This window comes from Nannobrachium achirus (genome assembly GCF_963921795.1).
Source record: "Nannobrachium achirus genome assembly, chromosome: 20".
NCBI lineage: Eukaryota > Metazoa > Chordata > Actinopteri > Myctophiformes > Myctophidae > Nannobrachium > Nannobrachium achirus.
In genome coordinates, this window is record NC_137827.1 from 54,964,343 (window position 1) to 54,982,483 (window position 18,141).

At 42.3% G+C, this 18,141-nt stretch overlaps 1 protein-coding gene across 1 annotated transcript in view; it reads right to left on the reverse strand.

Moving 5' to 3' along the window:
- Positions 1–18,141, reverse strand: part of rragd (ras-related GTP binding D) — a gene marked incomplete at both ends in the record, with an annotated part of 97,846 nt that overhangs the window by 53,215 nt on the left and 26,490 nt on the right. Inside the window, one exon of the mRNA XM_080751150.1 lies at positions 9,233–9,375. Within this exon, the coding sequence (XP_080607276.1) occupies positions 9,233–9,375 (143 nt within the window). The remainder of the gene's footprint in view (positions 1–9,232; positions 9,376–18,141) is intronic.

Consider the following 18,141-nt stretch of genomic DNA (forward strand, 5'->3'; position numbering starts at 1 on the left):
CCGTGCTGTGAGCTTGCTATTTTTCACTGGTTAAAGCATTCAATACGTCTAGGCCTAAATGGGTTAACAACTAAAGCAGTTAGGGCATAGTATAACGTGGAGTTTTAAATTGCCTGACACTAACATTTCTGAACTTGGTTTGGATGAAAGCCACGTGAACTTCACTCGAAGGCGAACCCAATGACCATACATACATTCCTGCCATGTCACCGCAGCAACTCTCTGGTTATAAATATGAGCCTTGTCATTTTCCGAACTTTGTCCGAAATCCGAGCTCAGGGTTACTGATAGTTAGACGTCGTGGTTACAGTTAGAAAAATAATTACATGAATAAAAAAACAGCACGGAAATATAATGGGTGTCATAGCAGAGCTGTGATTGAGGTTATGTTTGGCTGACCTCAAAGGCGAAAGTGGACTGAAGTACTTAAATCTTGTTAAAACACTGAATATTAATGCTACGGGTTCATTCCAGTCAACGGACGAAACTGGCTTCTCTGGGAACACATTATTATTAGAAATCAATTGCTTAATTATTGATTGAAAAACCTCATCTAAAATGGTGGTATGAAAAACCTGTCCATTTTGCCAATAGAGAGGCTATTACCGTAATTGCTGGACTATAAGCCGCACCTGAATATAAGCCGCACCTGCTAAATTTAGAACAAAAAACAAATGTTTACATATATAAGCCGCACCTGACTATAAGTCGCAGGTGTCCTTCCTGCTTCCCGCTAGAGCGCCCCTGGTGGCCGTTAGCTGTAAAAATCGGTATATAAGCCGCACCGTTGTATAAGCCGCAGGGTTGAAAACATGGGAAAAAAGATGCAGCTTATAGTCCGGCAATTACGGGTATATGTATTAAGTACTCTTGCCGATTTTGTTGAGACTGGAAGAGAGTCATTTGTGTACAGTCTAGACTAGAGCATACATGGCGGCCCCCACCTTCACTTAATGCGGCCCGCAGGTTAATACCGGAATACTGACATATTATTGGTTTCAGCTGTTACAATTCCAAACATGACCTGCTATAATTCCGTCAGTCTATATTAGTAGCTTAATGACTAACTAGTATAGTAGTATTAAAATGTATTTTGTATGTCCAATGTATTTGTATTTAGGTTCATAAAGTTACCATGAGTAATTTTGAGTAGGCCTATATAACCAAATGTGTTTGAAATAAAATCAAAATGTTACATTTCAGGATTCCAATAAAAAAAAATAACTAAAAAAAATTCAGGTTTCCAATTTAAAAGAAGCTAAAATAGCCGATCTACATACAAGCGATGCGTTTTGAGCTTGTAGATCGGCTATTTTAGCTTCTTTTGTATGAGATACTAGAATGACAAAGTAGGCCGTAGCAATATGCAATGTGGCCCCCTGGAGTGAAGGTGCAAATATAGTGGCCCTCGCCACCATCAAAGTTGCCCACCCCTGGTCTAGGGCATTAACAACTATTTTTGCAAGTCGACTCAGTAAAAAGTTGAGTTGAAGTCGACTTTATCTTTTGATGACGTCATCACATCACACACAACCCCCCAAATATTTTGGGGGGTCCTCAGATGATTAACTTAATGTGCAACATTGTTTTCTCACTCAACTGTAAACAAACCAACATAAAGTTGAAGTATATAGAGGGTATCTTCACATTTCTAAAGTCCCAATTTAAGGACTTTTTAATACCACTAAAATTACAAATTAAACATTGTCCAAATTGTCAAATATATAGAGGCAGCAAATGTGAAAATCATGTAGATCTGCTATTTTCACAATAGAACCATGTTATACCAAATGTAATGTAGCACTGTAATATTGGATCATTCCGTCCTTGACAATAAGCAATCCTACTGTTTAAATGCTGTACAGACAGAGCAAAAATAATGATAGAAAAAAATACAATACTATACTATACTCTTTGAAGCCACCAGGCTGTGAGTCACTCTGCTACACATGCAATTTGTAGTGATAAGCTTAGAACATACATCGGCAACTGGCGGCCTGGGGGCCACATGCTGCCCTCACCTTCACTTAACACATAGGATAGCATCATAGGGTTAATGGAACTCACCGAGGCGCATGCATGCGTGTCGTGCGTGCATACATCGGCGTCGGTGATGGCCCCGCATCATAACGTTAACGTGGTCCGGTATAATCCAAAACAATGATGGTGTGATCGCGTCGCACCATCGAGCTATCATTGCGGGCAGCCCCCGTTCACTTACAATGGAGCTAGAATGACGCTCTGTTTCCCAGAGCTCTGCGCACGTCATGCGCGTCACCAGCGAGCGCCACTGAGGCTTATGGGTAATGTAGTGTTTTTGCTAATCTGGCGATACAATAGTAATATTGATTATTATTTATTGGTAGAAACGCCAGGAACGCCAATTTTCGTTTCCAGACGTCTTTTTGGCTATTTTCACAGCCAATGTGTTAATGCGGCGCCCCCAGGTTAATATCGGAATACTGATATATTATTGATTTCAGCTTTAACAATCAAAATGTTATATTTCAGGATTCCAATTAAAAAACAACAAAAAGATAATTCAGGATTCCAATTCAAAAGTAGCAAAAATAGCAGATCTACAAGCTCAAAATGCGTCGTGCTGTGACACGTTTTGAGCTTGTAGATCGGCTATTTTTGCTACTCTTACTGGCGATAAGAAGTTTTTGCTCGACAGTAACAACATGCCAAGGGATGTGGTCCTCTGGAGTGAGTGTGGAAATATAGTGGCTCTCTGTATCATCAAAGTTGCCCACCCCTGGCTCAGAAGATTTGTCTTTTTACAGGGGCCAGTTATGAACTGCTGCCGCCACCTGTAAGTGCTCTTTTAGAGCTTTTTAATGACTGTTTGGTACTATATGGTATGTCCCCATTTCAAAGCACTAGATCCCTGGGAGATGGATTGCTGAGGTGGAGCGCAACACACCATCAGCTCCCAGTACTTACCACACGTCTCAGGTTCCCTTTTTTAACTCAAGACCCAAAAGAGACATGAGACGTTTGCCTGGAACCCAAACAAGTGAAAATAGCAGATCCACAAGCTCACACAACGCAACGCGAAAGCTGTGGCTATTTCCACTACTTCTTAAACATCCCTTTTCTAACTTGATTTGTATTTTATTTCTACATGAAATTACTGAAAAAAAATGCTTTGCTTTTTTGGGGGGATATTTCAGTAACTTAGACGGTGAGCTGGCTGTATCGAACCAAAACATTGTGGTCCAGAGGCAAGCGCTCTACCAACTGAGCTATCCGGACACACACGAGCCACATACATGTCGTCAATATTGTTTTGGCTACTTTCACCATTTTCAAAACTGGTTGAAAGCGTTTAATTGAACCGCATGGTTGTTACTGTGCAGCGGTGACAGCCATGACTAAAAATATGACGTAGATACAGTATGTTCGTCGACTACCTTTTTTCATTGGCGAAAAACTAATATACACTGAATAATGACGAAGCTAGGAGGACTAAAGCTGGGTTAAAACATGGACGGTTCGAGCGGCGCGATCACATCCAAAGTGAATGCAAAGACGAGAAGACGACGCGCGAACGATCCGAACGGGGCAGCACGAACGCCGCGAACGCCGCGAACGGTCGCCTCGTATCTTCACCCCACTTGAGAAAATCCAGCTGAAGCGACCTTCTCTTCACCCCCACTCCACCCATCGCGTCCTGACAGCCCAATCAGCGTTGATGTTGTTCCGGAGACACGGAAATGTTTTTGGTGTTTGGACTTCCTTTTTCCCGGGTGTTTCGCCTTGATTCCAACGGGACGTGATGTTTTACCAACGCGGGCCTGCAAGACCAGAATGAAGCGATAGAAGCGACTAGAATAGAAGAAATAGCTTCAGATTTGAACGCAGCTTAAAACTAAGACCAAATATATTGACAATTAAGTCAAACAAATAAAAACTAGACCAAAATGTTAGGGAGGGACTAGTGGAGAAGAGATCCAGTAGAACTAAAAGAAAAGTTGCAAGCTTTTACATCTGCTATTTTCAAAGCGCAATGAAACATAAAATGTATGTTTGATTGCGCTCCGAAAATAGCAGATGTAAAAGCTCGCAACGCGTGTTATCGTGCCATCAGCGTGCAACCAAGTGTAAAATCAGCCATCAAGGCCCGCCAAAATACATTTTCTGTCATCAGAATCAACTGTAGATTTAGTCGACTAAAATCGTATGATATTTAGTCGACTAAATTGTATCCAACTGGGGGTGTCCGCTGGCCTACTGGTAGGCTCTGATGCCTGACAGCGTGTCGCCGGTTCGATTCTCCATCCAGAGGACCTTTGCTGCATGTCACTACCCATTTGTTTCCCCGTTTCCTGTCAGTCTATTGGTCTTATCAATAAAGGCATAAAAAGTCTAAAAAAAAAATATATATATATATATATATATATATATATATATATATATATATATATTAGTCTACGAGCGATATATCGGACGCCGATTATCGGTAGCCGACATGGCCTTATTTGGGCATATCGGTTTATATCGGTATCGGTGAAATTTCCCGCCGATATAAAAATAAATAAATACAAAGCTGGCCGCAGTGCTGAGCTGTGTGGACTGGACTGGACAGCACCATTCCTTCACACCGAGGCCAGGCCAGTGGAGTGTGTGTGTGTGTGTGTGTGTGTGTGTGTGTGTGTGTGTGTGTGTGTGAGTGTGAGTGTGTGTGTGTGTGTGTGTGCATGTGTGTGATAACTCACGTAACGTCTCACATTGCTGAAGAACAACAAAGATAATTCCAAACAAAGTCCATGGGAGTACAGGGACAGCACTTGTTTGCGATCTAAGGATAGCATTTTTAATTCCCTTTATAGAGTTTAAAACGACCAGTTCTACCGGAGCTAGCATTAGCCATTAGCCAAACTGTGGACAGTGGAGGGACTAGGGAGGAAGGAAGCGTGTTGCCAGACTTATGGGAGAGAAACAAGCAAACTGGTATATAAAACAAAACACTGTGTGGACAGTGGAAAGAAGAGTGTTGCCAGATTTATGCGAGAGAAACAAGCAAACTGGTATATAGATCATAAAAAGTGCGCTCCCCTCCTCCTTTACTGTATGGTTAATTGACAACGTACTGTGTTTGTGTCAGCCGAGCAATGTCAGGCCTGTCAATGCTCCTGGATTGTGTGTAAAAATATAATAATAATAATAACTCATTTGCTGCCCCCGCCCCAAGTTTCCCGAGTTGGCAGCCATTTTTCTTTTTCAAAAAAAATGTTTTTCATTTTTTTTTTCCAAAAATATTTTATATCGGTATCGTATCGGTATCGGTGATGGGCAATGTTCCCTCTAAGCTGCGCGCATGCGCGCCCCGCGCGCCCGCGCACTACTCAGGACGCTGTCGCGCACGACAAATCTTTGTAGCGCATGGCAGATTTAACGCTGATAGATTTGTGAAATGTAGTTGATTATTTTGTGGTACTCAGTCTCTGTCTGCCTGCATATGCTTAACATAGACAGCGCTAGGTCTCTCTCTCTCTCTCTCTCTCTCTCTCTCTCTCTCTCTCTCTCTCTCTCTCTCTCTCTCTCTCTCTCTCTCTCTCTCTCTCTCTCTCTCTCTCTCTCTCTCTCTCTCTCTGTGCCTCCCCCCTCCTCTCGTGCTCTCGCTGTCTCCGCGTCTCTCGTCTCGACTCGATTCTCGCTCGCCTCCTCCGACCCCCCTCTCTCTCTCTCTATCTCTCTCACACACACACGCACGCAAGCACGTGTGGTAAACAGAGACTTCTTCGGACTACTTTTATTGTTTTATTGCCGTCATAAAACTTTCTCACATCTTCTATGTGTGCATTAACGTTAGCAACAGCGTGGCTGTAGGGCAGGCTACCAAAACAAAACAAACGCATGTGCTTTGCATTGCTAATCAGTCAAAGGACCATGGTTGCTAATGTGCAGTTTCATAAAGACGTCCCCCGCCTGTGCACAGCGGAGATTAGACCTACAGTAGGCTACACACTACTCCTCCATCCAGCTTCCAGGTATGAACTATATAAACTGCAATGTTTCTCTGGAGCTGACGAGCTTGGCGTCTCACCTTCACGACCAGTTAACAAAAATAACTCCAGTCCTGTAATGCATTGGTCTCAAAGTGGGTCCGGGGACCCCCAGGGATCTTGAGGTAGTTCCAGGGGTCCCCAGCAAAAGTTAGGAACCAAATGGACCCTTATGTAACTCAGAGTGCACATATGGAACCACACACTCAGAGTTAAATTAACTTGATTTTATAACAAATATAAATTGGGGTCTCAGTGATAGAAATGCCATTAAATGGAGGTCCATAGCCTAATGCATGTGAAATAGGGGGTCTTTATCATTAAAAAGGGAATCACTGCTAAAGCCATACAAATATTATCTTATGGGGCTCCCTGGGATAGCTTTTGCTATAATGCTGTAATGCTTTGGACTGTATTTTATTCATAATAATGACACTTCTTAGCGATGGCTAACCTTCTTTAGATGTGTCAATGTCAATATGTCAATGTATTGTTATTTTGTAGACTCATATTTAGGCCCATTGTTTGTATTGTATTTACACAACATGTTGTCAACATGTGTATATACTATATAAGATAGATAGATAGGCTACCTTTATTATCCCAAGGGGGAAAATCAGTCTGTAGGCTTAATGAATAAAACCCTTTTCCCCCTGTCTTTTTAAATGTAACAGTCCTACAGTTTCTTAACAGTAGTCGAACCGCTATTACTTATTCTGTAATTAAATTTGAATAAGCCATAACTTGACATGACTTGACGCACTGACGTAGTAGGCTATACCTACTATATATCGTGCACTCGACATATGTTGCTCATCAGTGCTCAAGTTGTGCTCAGAAGGTTGGAGTGTTTGCTCAGACCGAAAAAAAAATTAGAGGGAACATTGGTGTATCGTATTGTTTAAAAAAAAAAGTCTATCGGTCGGACACTAATATGTGTCCCAATCTCCCTGAGAGCTAGTCATCTCGGGGTCTGTCATTATTCCCTGCAGCCAATATGTTTTTTTTTTTTTTTTTTTGCTCTCTAAAAAGATAATGCCACAACAGCATCTCATAATATCTAGGCTACATTTCACTTAAACGCCAGAGCTTAACTCTGCATGTAAATAAGACTTTTTTTAATTAATGTGAGAGATCGGTACATAATTCTGTTAGTCCTCCCAGTTGATATTAGCTAAAATGCTAACTAATGCTAACAAAATACGCCTGTGTTAGCCGTTTGTAGCCAAATGCGGTAATATCGGGACTCCATTACTTAGCGATGCAACCCACAGTATTTATCCCATTAATTTAATGCCACGTGTGTTCCAAATGAACAATTATTAACCACGTAATGTATGATTTAGTGTATTATTTTATTTATTATTCTTCCGCCGTTCTTCCGCTGTTTCTTCTTCTACGCTGGTGAAAATGATCCGTTCCTGCCTGGAGACGTCTGTGACGTATGCGTTTGTCTTCCGTGAAGCTCCGGTGCGGAAGCTTCCTTTGTCACTGAGTTAGCTTAGCATTGAATAGATCAGTGTCGTCCTAAACTATCTAATTCTAACGTTCAGAGCGTTTGTTTTTTTGGACAATAAATTGACAGCCAAGAATCGTTCACTCGCCGTCGGAAAGTTGACTTTAGAGTAGACCATTCTGGATGAATGGCTATGAGTGGCTAACGGCTAGCGCTAGCTGCAGGCTAACGCAGGCATCGTATAAACAAATAAAACGTGACCCAACTCTGTTGCTCTTCTACAAGCTCACAACGCGAGGCGGTTAAGCCTGTAGATTGTTTTATTATCAGGTCAGATTATCCTTCTGTTCTGACTGAAGTTACACAAACACTCATGTAACATGAAGCACTGACAAACACTGATTATGCTACATTTAGCACAGTTAGCCCGACCATCCGCACGTAATAAATTCACTTCAACCTCGTGTTGAGCAGTTAAACCTATTTGCTACGTACGTCTACAAAAACCTTCATATTTCAAAGATAAAGTCCTTACTGAAGTCTCACAGATGTCACAGTATGGTACGCTCAAGCAGAATTACCCGTATCTTTCGTATTGTTTAATAAACTGCATTTTAATCCGATCAGATGCCATTTTCTGTTGTTTTTCAGCCATGCGACCCCATCGGTTGCGAGGTGTACTGCACTTAGATACATTAATACCTTTTTAAGGAAACGACGACCGATCGGATTAAAATGCTCCTCATTAAATAATACGATCATTACGGGACATTCTGCTGGAGCGTACCCTATGGTGACATCTGTGAGCCTTCACTAAGCAATTTATCTTTGTAATCTGACCGTTTGTGTAGACGTACATAGCAAATTGGTTAAACTGCTCAACAGCAGATTGTGTTGAATTCACGGTTGGCGCAGCGTAGCGTCTTTACATTTAGCCCAATAATGCTTGAGATGCTGTTGTGGCATTATCTTTTTAGAGAGCAATAACTAAAGTTTAAAACATACATAAACCACTTTAGCCCTATGTTATACCAAGGCTATTTGAAAATAGACGATCTACAAGCTCACAACGCATTGCGGTGCGACGCGTTGTGAGCTTGTAGATCTGCTATTTTCAAACATTTTGTACTTTTACTTTTGTTACTTTAAGTACATTTGGATACCAATACTTTTGTACTTTTACTCAAGTACATTTTTTATTCTGGACTTTTACTTGTAACAGAGTGATTCTACATTGCAGAATTGATACTTGTACTTAATTATACAATGTTGGTACTTTTTCCACCACTGTGTAAACGTTTGTGTTCTCATGCCAATAAAGCTTCTTTGAATTGAAGATTGAATTGAAGATTGCTCCCCATGTGGCGGAGTCAGGTCATTGCAGGTTAGAAATGTATTTAAAACTTGAATATCTCAAAAGTACTATTTCAGCATGGCATCATTCTATAAGCCATATCTTCAAAACTGTTGGGTCAATCTCCACAACCAATATATCATTTTGTAGCTATGATCCCCAGCTTTCAAATGAAATGAAAACATGAAAATGAAAAAAATTGCAATGACTGGCTCTCAGGGAGATTGGGACACACACACACACACATATATATATATATATATATATATATATATATATATATATAGAGAGAGAGAGAGAGAGAGAGAGAGAGAGAGAGAGAGAGAGAGAGAGAGAGAGAGAGAGAGAGAGAGAGAGAATGAATCAAAAGAATTGCTGTCAAAATGAACACTTCCGTGTGGGGTTTCCTACCCGTAGATGCAGGAGATGTCGATGACGACGTCGATCATGTCGCAGCACAGCTCGTAGGTCTGCATGTCCACCGGGCTGCTGTCCGTGGCGATGTAGATCTTGCTGACCACGTCGAACAGGAAGGCCTTCTCGATGCCCGAGTTCTGACCAGGGAGACACGAGGCAGTGTTGACTTTTAACAGCACATTTTGATTGAGCTTATAGCCATAGCTTTTCCTTTTGTTGCTGAAAGCAGCAAAAGCTGAACTGAGTCCACGAAACTCCCCTGACAGTCACGTGAGCATGGTGCAGTCGATAAATTAGGCGCACAGCACGTGCGTTTGAATTGAAGGCGATGCTGTCGGCGTTGCATAGGATGTGGAATTGAGCGCTCCAGCTTTCTTGGGCGAGGCTAGTCGCTTTTTTTCGCCCCCCCTTGTTTGTTTTTTTACTGTTCCGCTGGGCTATTATTTATTTATTTATTTTTCTGTGACCGTGGTTTACAAGTCGTCCTGCATTCAGCATTATTTGGGATTCACGATTGGAATGGAGCGATTTCTTTGGACGATAGAAACATTGACAGACTTTGTTCCCCGAACGTTATCATCATTTTGTCTTGTTTTATAAGCTACATGAAAAGTCTAAATCAAGGATAAAGTGAGTAATGGTGTCTGTATTACCAGCTGCTTTTTCTTTATCTGGCAAGCCGTATTATTTATATAACTTACATTACAGTAGGCCTACTGTACTTTCAACATTTAAAATGTTTCAATGTTTGACTTTGTATGATTCTGTTGTTAATAAATATTGTGTTGGGTCTGGGCTGATAACTAATGTAATGGATGCTAGTGTTACTGCTGGTTAGCTCTGGTAGAAATTAATTACATTTAAAGGCAACGACGGCGAGATGTTTTGGCATGTTTTTCCAACTGGATTTGGAAAAAGCCTGTTATCCTGCTTTCCTTGCATCTGCTGCAGACCATGCAGTGACCAACAACAACAAATTTACCCACAATAAGCAACGTTTGTATACTGTAGCTTCGGATGTCATGGTGTGTTGCAATAGAGTAGATTAATGTTTTAAATCAATATGGGATGTTACGATAGTCTATTGTTTGGCTAACTGCAGTGTAGCGCCATTTTATATTCTTTGGGAAAACAACAAGCAACAAAAGTTAATATTGAATATTTAAATTCTTGAATACAATGTTTTAGTCATATTTTAGTCGTCTGAAAAGTTTTCAGGCCTAAACATTTAATATAATGTGATAAATGAATATAGAATCGGGTCAAAATATAAGACCAGCACAATCGTTCATGATTTTAAAAAAATATAGCAGATCTACAAGCTCGCAGCGTGGCACTCGGTGCCGCCAATGGGTTCATGGAGTTGATAGGAGTCTACGGGGACTGAACAGCCAACCGTATCATAAATGCATACAAGAGGTGTCCTCCCTTTATGTTGTGTCTTTATGTTGCTTCTATCTGATGCAATGAGAGCCATGGAGATAAGTCTCTCTGGACCGCAGACTTTCATCCTCTCCCTGACAGAAGGACAAGGAAGACCTTGTCTTTCTGACCTTGATAAGGCGTCAAAGCCGCAGGACACTTTCCCCTATTATTATTATTTTTTTTTAAAGGAGCTATAGTCAACTTTTTCTTGAAAAACGGACACTATAAAAAAAACTGACATTATAATATTATAAAGAATAAATACAAAAAACAGATTATGGCGATTCTCCAAGACCCTATTGGGTTTTAAAGCGACGGGTGCGTGGATCGTTGTTGAGAATAATATTCTAAGTAGGGCTGGAACTTGGCAACTGGTTAATTTCGATTAATTAATTACAGAAGATTAACGCGATTCAAAAAATGTATGCTTTTTAATCACGCTTAGTTTTGAACCTTTCTCACTGGACAAGTTTCAGGTGTACCGATCATACCGGTGCACCAACCAACAGTCAACAAACACAATGGGAGATTTTTTTTTGATCGGCACAATGGATCAGAAATTTTGATTTACAAAACTCACTCATATACCAAAATGTGTTTTAATTTAAATAAAATTGCTTCTCAGGTCAGATATTTATATGCAATTAAACATGCAATTAATTTTTATTGATTAACTCTTATACTGCTTTGAACGTTCCTGTTCGCCCCAATCCCCAAGAGACCTCTGTGCCACTACGGGCGTTCGTTCGTTTGATGTTTTTTATGGATTATGATAAAACAGGTCCTTGCGCAACTTGTGAATCTATAATTGGTCGTCGGGGTCTTTTGAGGACAGCCGGAAACCGCGTCATTAAAAAAAAAGTAAACACTGTCCTGGCTCCGCCTGCCCAGAGCGACTCTGCGCCTGCCTAGCTGCTAGCCTCGAGGGACTATATTGTTTTATGCATCGGACTGAGAGAGAGAGAGAAACGTTGGTAAAAGCAATCATTTTGACTGAGAGAGAGAGAGAAACGTTGGTAAAAGCAATCATTTTGACTGAGAGAGAGAGAGAAACGTTGGTAAAAGCAATCATTTTGTCGGAAATCAGAAGTATTAGTAGTATTGTAATTGTAGTAGGTAGTAATTAGTATTTAGCAGTACTAGTAGGCCCTGCTGGCCTGCTCAGCCTCGGCTTGTTTGTAAAATGCCACCGAAACGCAAGCGACCCATCCCCCAACAGCCCACGGCCCGGGGCCGTGGTCGCAGATCGAGCAGCAGCAGATCTGTGGAAGGAAAGTTTCGACAAAAAACTTTGTTCGAATTCGGATTACAACCTACCCGCCTTGGTGGTGACCCAGGACCAGCTCACACGAATGATGATGGTGGTGGTCGTCGTGATGGTGATGATGATGATGAAGAAGAAGAAGAGAAAAAGATTCCTGTAGCCGTGAAGAAAGAGAAAAATATTCCATTGCCTGGTGCCGTTGGTCTTGATGAAAACAAAAATATCCCTGCTGTTGGTATTGACGTGAAAAATATCCCTGTAGCCGTTGCTATTGAAGATAAAAAGATACAATTTCCTGGCACCGTTGCTCGTGATGAAGATGATGCCAGTGGTCGCGAAGAACCCGATCCACAAATGGATGAAGAGCCTCCAGATGTTGTGGAAACCGATCCCGAAACTGACTCGGAGCTGGACTCGGACGAGGAGGCCAGCGCCGTTCCTGACGCGCCCGCCGTTAGTAGTGAGAGTGAAAGCCCCATGCTGGATTTATCCCCGCCCGGCACAGGGGGCTCACCGCCCGGCACAGTGCTCCGCCGAAGCGGGAGAGATCACCGCCGCCACCGCGACCAAGTTGATGAGAGCCCATTCAGCAGCCAAATGTCCGAATCCGAGCATACATCGACAGATTCACTGGACGATATGGTCGACGGAGAATGGCTTCCCGCGAGAGACCCCTCGGAGAACAGATGCCATGATTCTACTCTCCAAAGTGGTAAGACTTAAATCCAGTGCATGTTGTTGTATACTGTCTGTGATAACATAGCGTCACCAGGCCTTCCACTGCATCCGTGAGGAAGCCTGGTTTGATTGACAAGCCTAAAGGTCTGAGTGATCTCTATTGCGAATAAACCAGTGGGATCCGGTCTAGAGCCCGCCTACTGCATCCGGCTATTTACAAGCACACATATATGCAAGAAACGTTTCCGTATCCGGACCGGATCAGCATGCATGCATTTGTTTTTGTCGCTACACAGGACGCATCTAGATTTCCTATTACGCCCGTGCACGTACCGCATGTCGTGTACTGTGCACTGCACATGTTCGCATTTAGCCAGCTACTATAATTATTTGATGGGATTTTAGGATTTAGTGGCTTAGTTTGTGTGTGCGTGCGTACGATGCGAGAGAGAGAGAGAGAGAGAGATTTCTTTTTACGTGCGGTGCATACGCGTGCACGTAGAGTGTGCGTTCTTTCTATACACGCGTGCACGTAGAGTGTGCGTTCTTTCTATACTCTATGTGTGCGTTGCACGCGCGTGATCGTACGGTGCACACTCGCAACCACCTCGCTATGTCGTCATCATCATCAGTAGGCCTACATCTCTGCAGAGATTTAGCAAATATGAGTGACTTACAATAAGTTCATATGGAATACATAAAATGCAGATATAGTAAATAGTTACCATGCATTTACTGTCACAGTGAAATGCCCTTTATACCCTATATAAAATGTCACAATGCAACATAGCTCTGTTTACACAAAGCTGTACTTCCTCCAACTGTTATATAGGCTATCTTCCCCAATTTCAACTGTTTTTATTTATAACACTTGCTTTGACAATGTAAACTATATTTTCTCATGAATTGAATTGAATTGAATTGAAAGGCTAGGCCTTTCAATTCAATTCAATTCAAAGGAGCTTTATTGGCATGAGAAAATATAGTTTACATTGTCAAAGCAAGTGTTATAAATAAAAACAGTTGAAATTGGGGAAGATAGCCTATATAACAGTTGGAGGAAGTACAGCTTTGTGTAAACAGAGCTATGTTGCATTGTGACATTTTATATATACATACAGGGTATAAAGGGCATTTCACTGTGACAGTAAATGCATGGTAACTATTTACTATATCTGCATTTTATGTATTCCATATGAACTTATTGTAAGTCACTCATATTTGCTAATGTCAAAATTGTAAATTGATTTGTTTACATATAAACTATTTGATATTTTCCTGGCTATGATTTTAGATGATGAATCGGATGGAGAGGTGCCGGGGACTCCTTGTGTTCTTAGGTCTACAACGTTTGGAGGTAATAGAGGTAAGGAGAAAAAAAACTGATGCATTTTGTATAATTCTATAGCATTTTAGAGTAGATACAGCTATCTGTTTGTTCAATGCTTTTATCATTTACATCATAATGTCATGGACCTGTCTGAGACATGCTGGGTGTGTAAATAATTGATTTCATTTTGTGCACATCATACTAGTTTATATTTTACTACTGTGATTTCAGAAGAGTCAAGTGCGGCACAGCCTACTTCTTCATTGCCACATCGTGGTCGTCCAAGGACAAGGATAGGTAAAGTACAAAAACTTTTTTCTGTAAATCAGACTTAGCACCAGGCACATGCTCACATAGACATCAAAGGGGGCTTGAGCCCATGCCCTTTACAGTATGTAGGCTTTGTCAGCTCAACAAAGTGTGGAGCGAGACACGCTACTATTGCCCGGTCTGTAGGATGCCCTTAGACCGTGACTGTTTCCCAGTTTATCACACAGAGCTGATCTTACCTGGTATGACTGCAGAGTAGGTACTAAATGGCCTTACAATGTGTTTTTTCCACCCCTGAAACACGCACGCACGCACGCACACACATATACACTCTGTAGACATGTAGTGGTTGAGGCCTGTCTAAGGTCAGGTAGGCCATGACCTTTCCATTTGCAGTACTAAATATCCTTACAATGTGTTTTTTCCACCCCTGACGCGCATGCACGCGTGCAACACACACGTACGCACGCACGCACGCACGCACGCACGCACGCACGCACGCACGCACGCACACACACACACACACACACACACACACACACACACACACACACACACACACTCTGTGGACATGTAGTGGTTGAGGACAGGTAGGCCATGACCTTTTAGAGTAGATACAGCTATCTGTTTGTTCAAAGCTTTTATCATTTACATCATAATGTCATGGACCTGTCTGAGACATGCTGGGTGTGTAAATAATTGATTTCATTTTGTGCACATCATGTTTACTAGTTTATATTTTACTACTGTGATTTCAGAAGAGTCGAGTGCGGCACAGCCTACTTCTTCATTGCCACATCGTGGTCGTCCAAGGACAAGGATAGGTAAAGTACAAAAAACTTTTTTCTGTAAATCAGACTTGGCACCAGGCACATGCTCACATAGACATCAAAGGGGGCTTAAGCCCATGCCCTTTATCCATCTGTAAAAAGTGCCCTCTCCAGACCATGAATTCTGTTTTTACATAATTACTATATACTGTATAGAATGTTAGAGAGGCAGGGGCTGAAATGTCTAAAACAGCCTTTTGATGAAAATAGTAGGCCCCCAACCTCCACGCATTCTGCTGTGACGCGTTGTGAGCTTGGAGGTGTACTATTTTTCATGTATTTTATTGCGACCGCTAGGTCGCAGTTACTTACACTTATACTATCCAAACCTCCATGGCTGTCAGTCCGTCAGTCCCTCCGTCACGTCACTCGTCACACGTCACACTTTCCCCCTACTCATATCTCCGCCACCGTTGCCCCGATCCTTGCCAAACTTTGTACACACACTCCTTTGCTGCCAAAGCACAACCCCCACCCCTCATTTCTCACATGTCCCACTTCTAGCGCCACCATGAGACCGATTCTTGCAAGACACATTTTTGGACACTGCTCCTACAGATTTTGCCCTAAAATCACACAAACCGGTACACAGTATCTCTACAGTCATGTCATCAAAATGCATCTGTCCCATCTAGCGGAACCATCTGTTTGCTCCAGTGTTGCTTGCTGAAAATAGCAGATCTACAAGCTCACAACGCGTCGCGCTGCGACGCGTTGTGAGCTTGTAGATCGGCTATTTTCAGCACACAACCAAGTGTAAAATCAGTCATTACGATGCCATCAAGGCCTGCCAAAATAGATTTTAGTCGACTAAATCAACTGTAGATTTAGTTACCTAAAATCTTATGATGATCAGTCAACTAAAACTAGACTAAAACTAAAATACATTTTATTCAAAAGACTACGACTGAAACAAAATCAAAATTTGCTGTCAAAAACAACACTGCTTACTCGTAGTAATTATGTATTTGTATAATTTACAGATCGACCATGGGCTCGTGTACGTGGTAGGGGTAGGGGTGCAGAGTTCAGCAGACCCGGTGGAGCCCTTCCGGAGGAGCCTGGCTGGAGTGAAACAGAATGGAGCCCCAGAGACATTGAATTCACTGCAGTCCCTGGACCTGCTGGTGCCGCAGCTGCCCTCGAGTCCCAAGATCCAGTGGACTACCTGGAACTGTTCCTCACATGTGAGCTAATGGAGCTGATCGTTGAGCAGACTAATTTGTATGCTGAACAGTGCATACAAGGGAGTGAGCGTACACCACATGGTAGGGCAAATGCATGGGTACCGACCCATGTCACAGAGCTGCAAGCCTATCTCGGGCTCCACTTTCTCACTGGCATAGTACATAAACCAGAAATAGGAATGTACTGGTCAACAGACGATTTGATTGAGACCCCTTATTTCAATAAAACCATGTCCAGAAACCGTTTTCAATTGATTTGGAGGTATCTTCATTTCGCAGATAACACAGGTCCAGATGCAAAGAGTGGTGATAGGATGTTCAAAATACGCCCAGTTCTAGATTATCTTGTCTCCAAATTCCGTGAACTGTACAAACCAAACCAAGAAATTTCCATTGATGAAGGTACACTTTTATTCAAAGGGCGCCTAAATTTCAAGGTTTACAATCCACAGAAACCAGTGAAATATGGGATAAAATCTTATATTCTCTGCGATTCAGGTACAGGTTACTGTTTCAATATGAAACCCTACTGTGGAGAATCTGTTTCCCTGCTTGTGACGGTTGAATTCCTCCTTGATGGGCTAGCAGGTTTTGGATATCGGTTATTTATGGATAACTTTTACAACTCGGTAAAGATGTGTAACCGTATGCTTGAGCTGAATACACATGTCTGTGGAACGCTGAGAAAGAACAGGGGGGAACCAGCATCCATTCGACACCTTACCAACGCTGACCTGGAAGTTGGGGATACGATTTTGAGGCACAATGACACAGTCATGGTGTTAGCATGGAGGGATAAAACCATTGTCCGTATGGTGTCGACATTCCACCAGGGAAACATGGGAGAAGTGCAGGTATGGCAACGAGGTCAGAGTCAAAAAGTGAATAAAAAGAAGCCTGTCTGCATTGTAGAGTACAATCAGAAAATGAACGGTGTCGACAGATTGGACCAACGAATTTGTTATTACCCCTGGGTGAGGAGGTCCAACAAGTGGACAAACAAATTTGTGGCCTACTTGTTTCAAATTTGCATGTTCAATGCTTTTGTCATTTACGTGGCCAAAAATCCCAAGGGCAAGTATAGAGTTTTTCTCGAGTTCGTGATGTCGGTCATACGGTCTTGGACCGGCCCAGAACGTGCTAGGCGTGCGGCTGGGAGAGTGAGGAGAAGGGTTGCGGATGGGGGGAGTGGGGATACTGAAGGGGAGAGCGATGCCCCTCCACCTGAACCAGATCCAAAGGCACCACGCGGTCAGGCCCTGTGCAGGCTGAATGAAAAGCTGGGTCATTCACTTGCGACCTTACAGCCCACCCCCCGTAAAACTAGACCAACCAAGAAATGTAGGCTTTGTCAGCTCAACAAAGTGCGGAGCGAGACACGCTACTTTTGCCCGATCTGTAGGATGCCCTTACACCGTGACTGTTTCACAGTTTATCACACAGAGCTGATCTTACCTGGTATGACTGCAGAGTAGGTACCAGTAAGACTCCCTAATCGGGAGATAAGCGACCGTCAGGTCACAGCGTGAATTTAGGCCAAAATAAGTAGGAGCAGTGTCCAAAAATGTGTTTGAAAAAATCGGCCTGACGGTGGCGCTATATGGGACAGATCCATGTTGATGAGATGAGTGTAGACATACTGTGTACCGATTTGCGTGATTTTAGGGCAAAATCTATAGGAGCGGTGTCCAAAAATGTGTTTGAAATAATCGGCCTGACGGTGGCGCTATATGGGACAGATCCATGTTGATGACATGAGTGTAGACATACTGTGTAGCGATTTGCGTGATTTTAGGGCAAATTCTGTAGGAGTAGCGTCCAAAATGTGTTTTAAAAAATCGGCCTGAAGGTGGCGCTAAATGGGACAGATCCATGTTGATGAGATGAGTGTAGACATACTGTGTACCGATTTGCGTGAT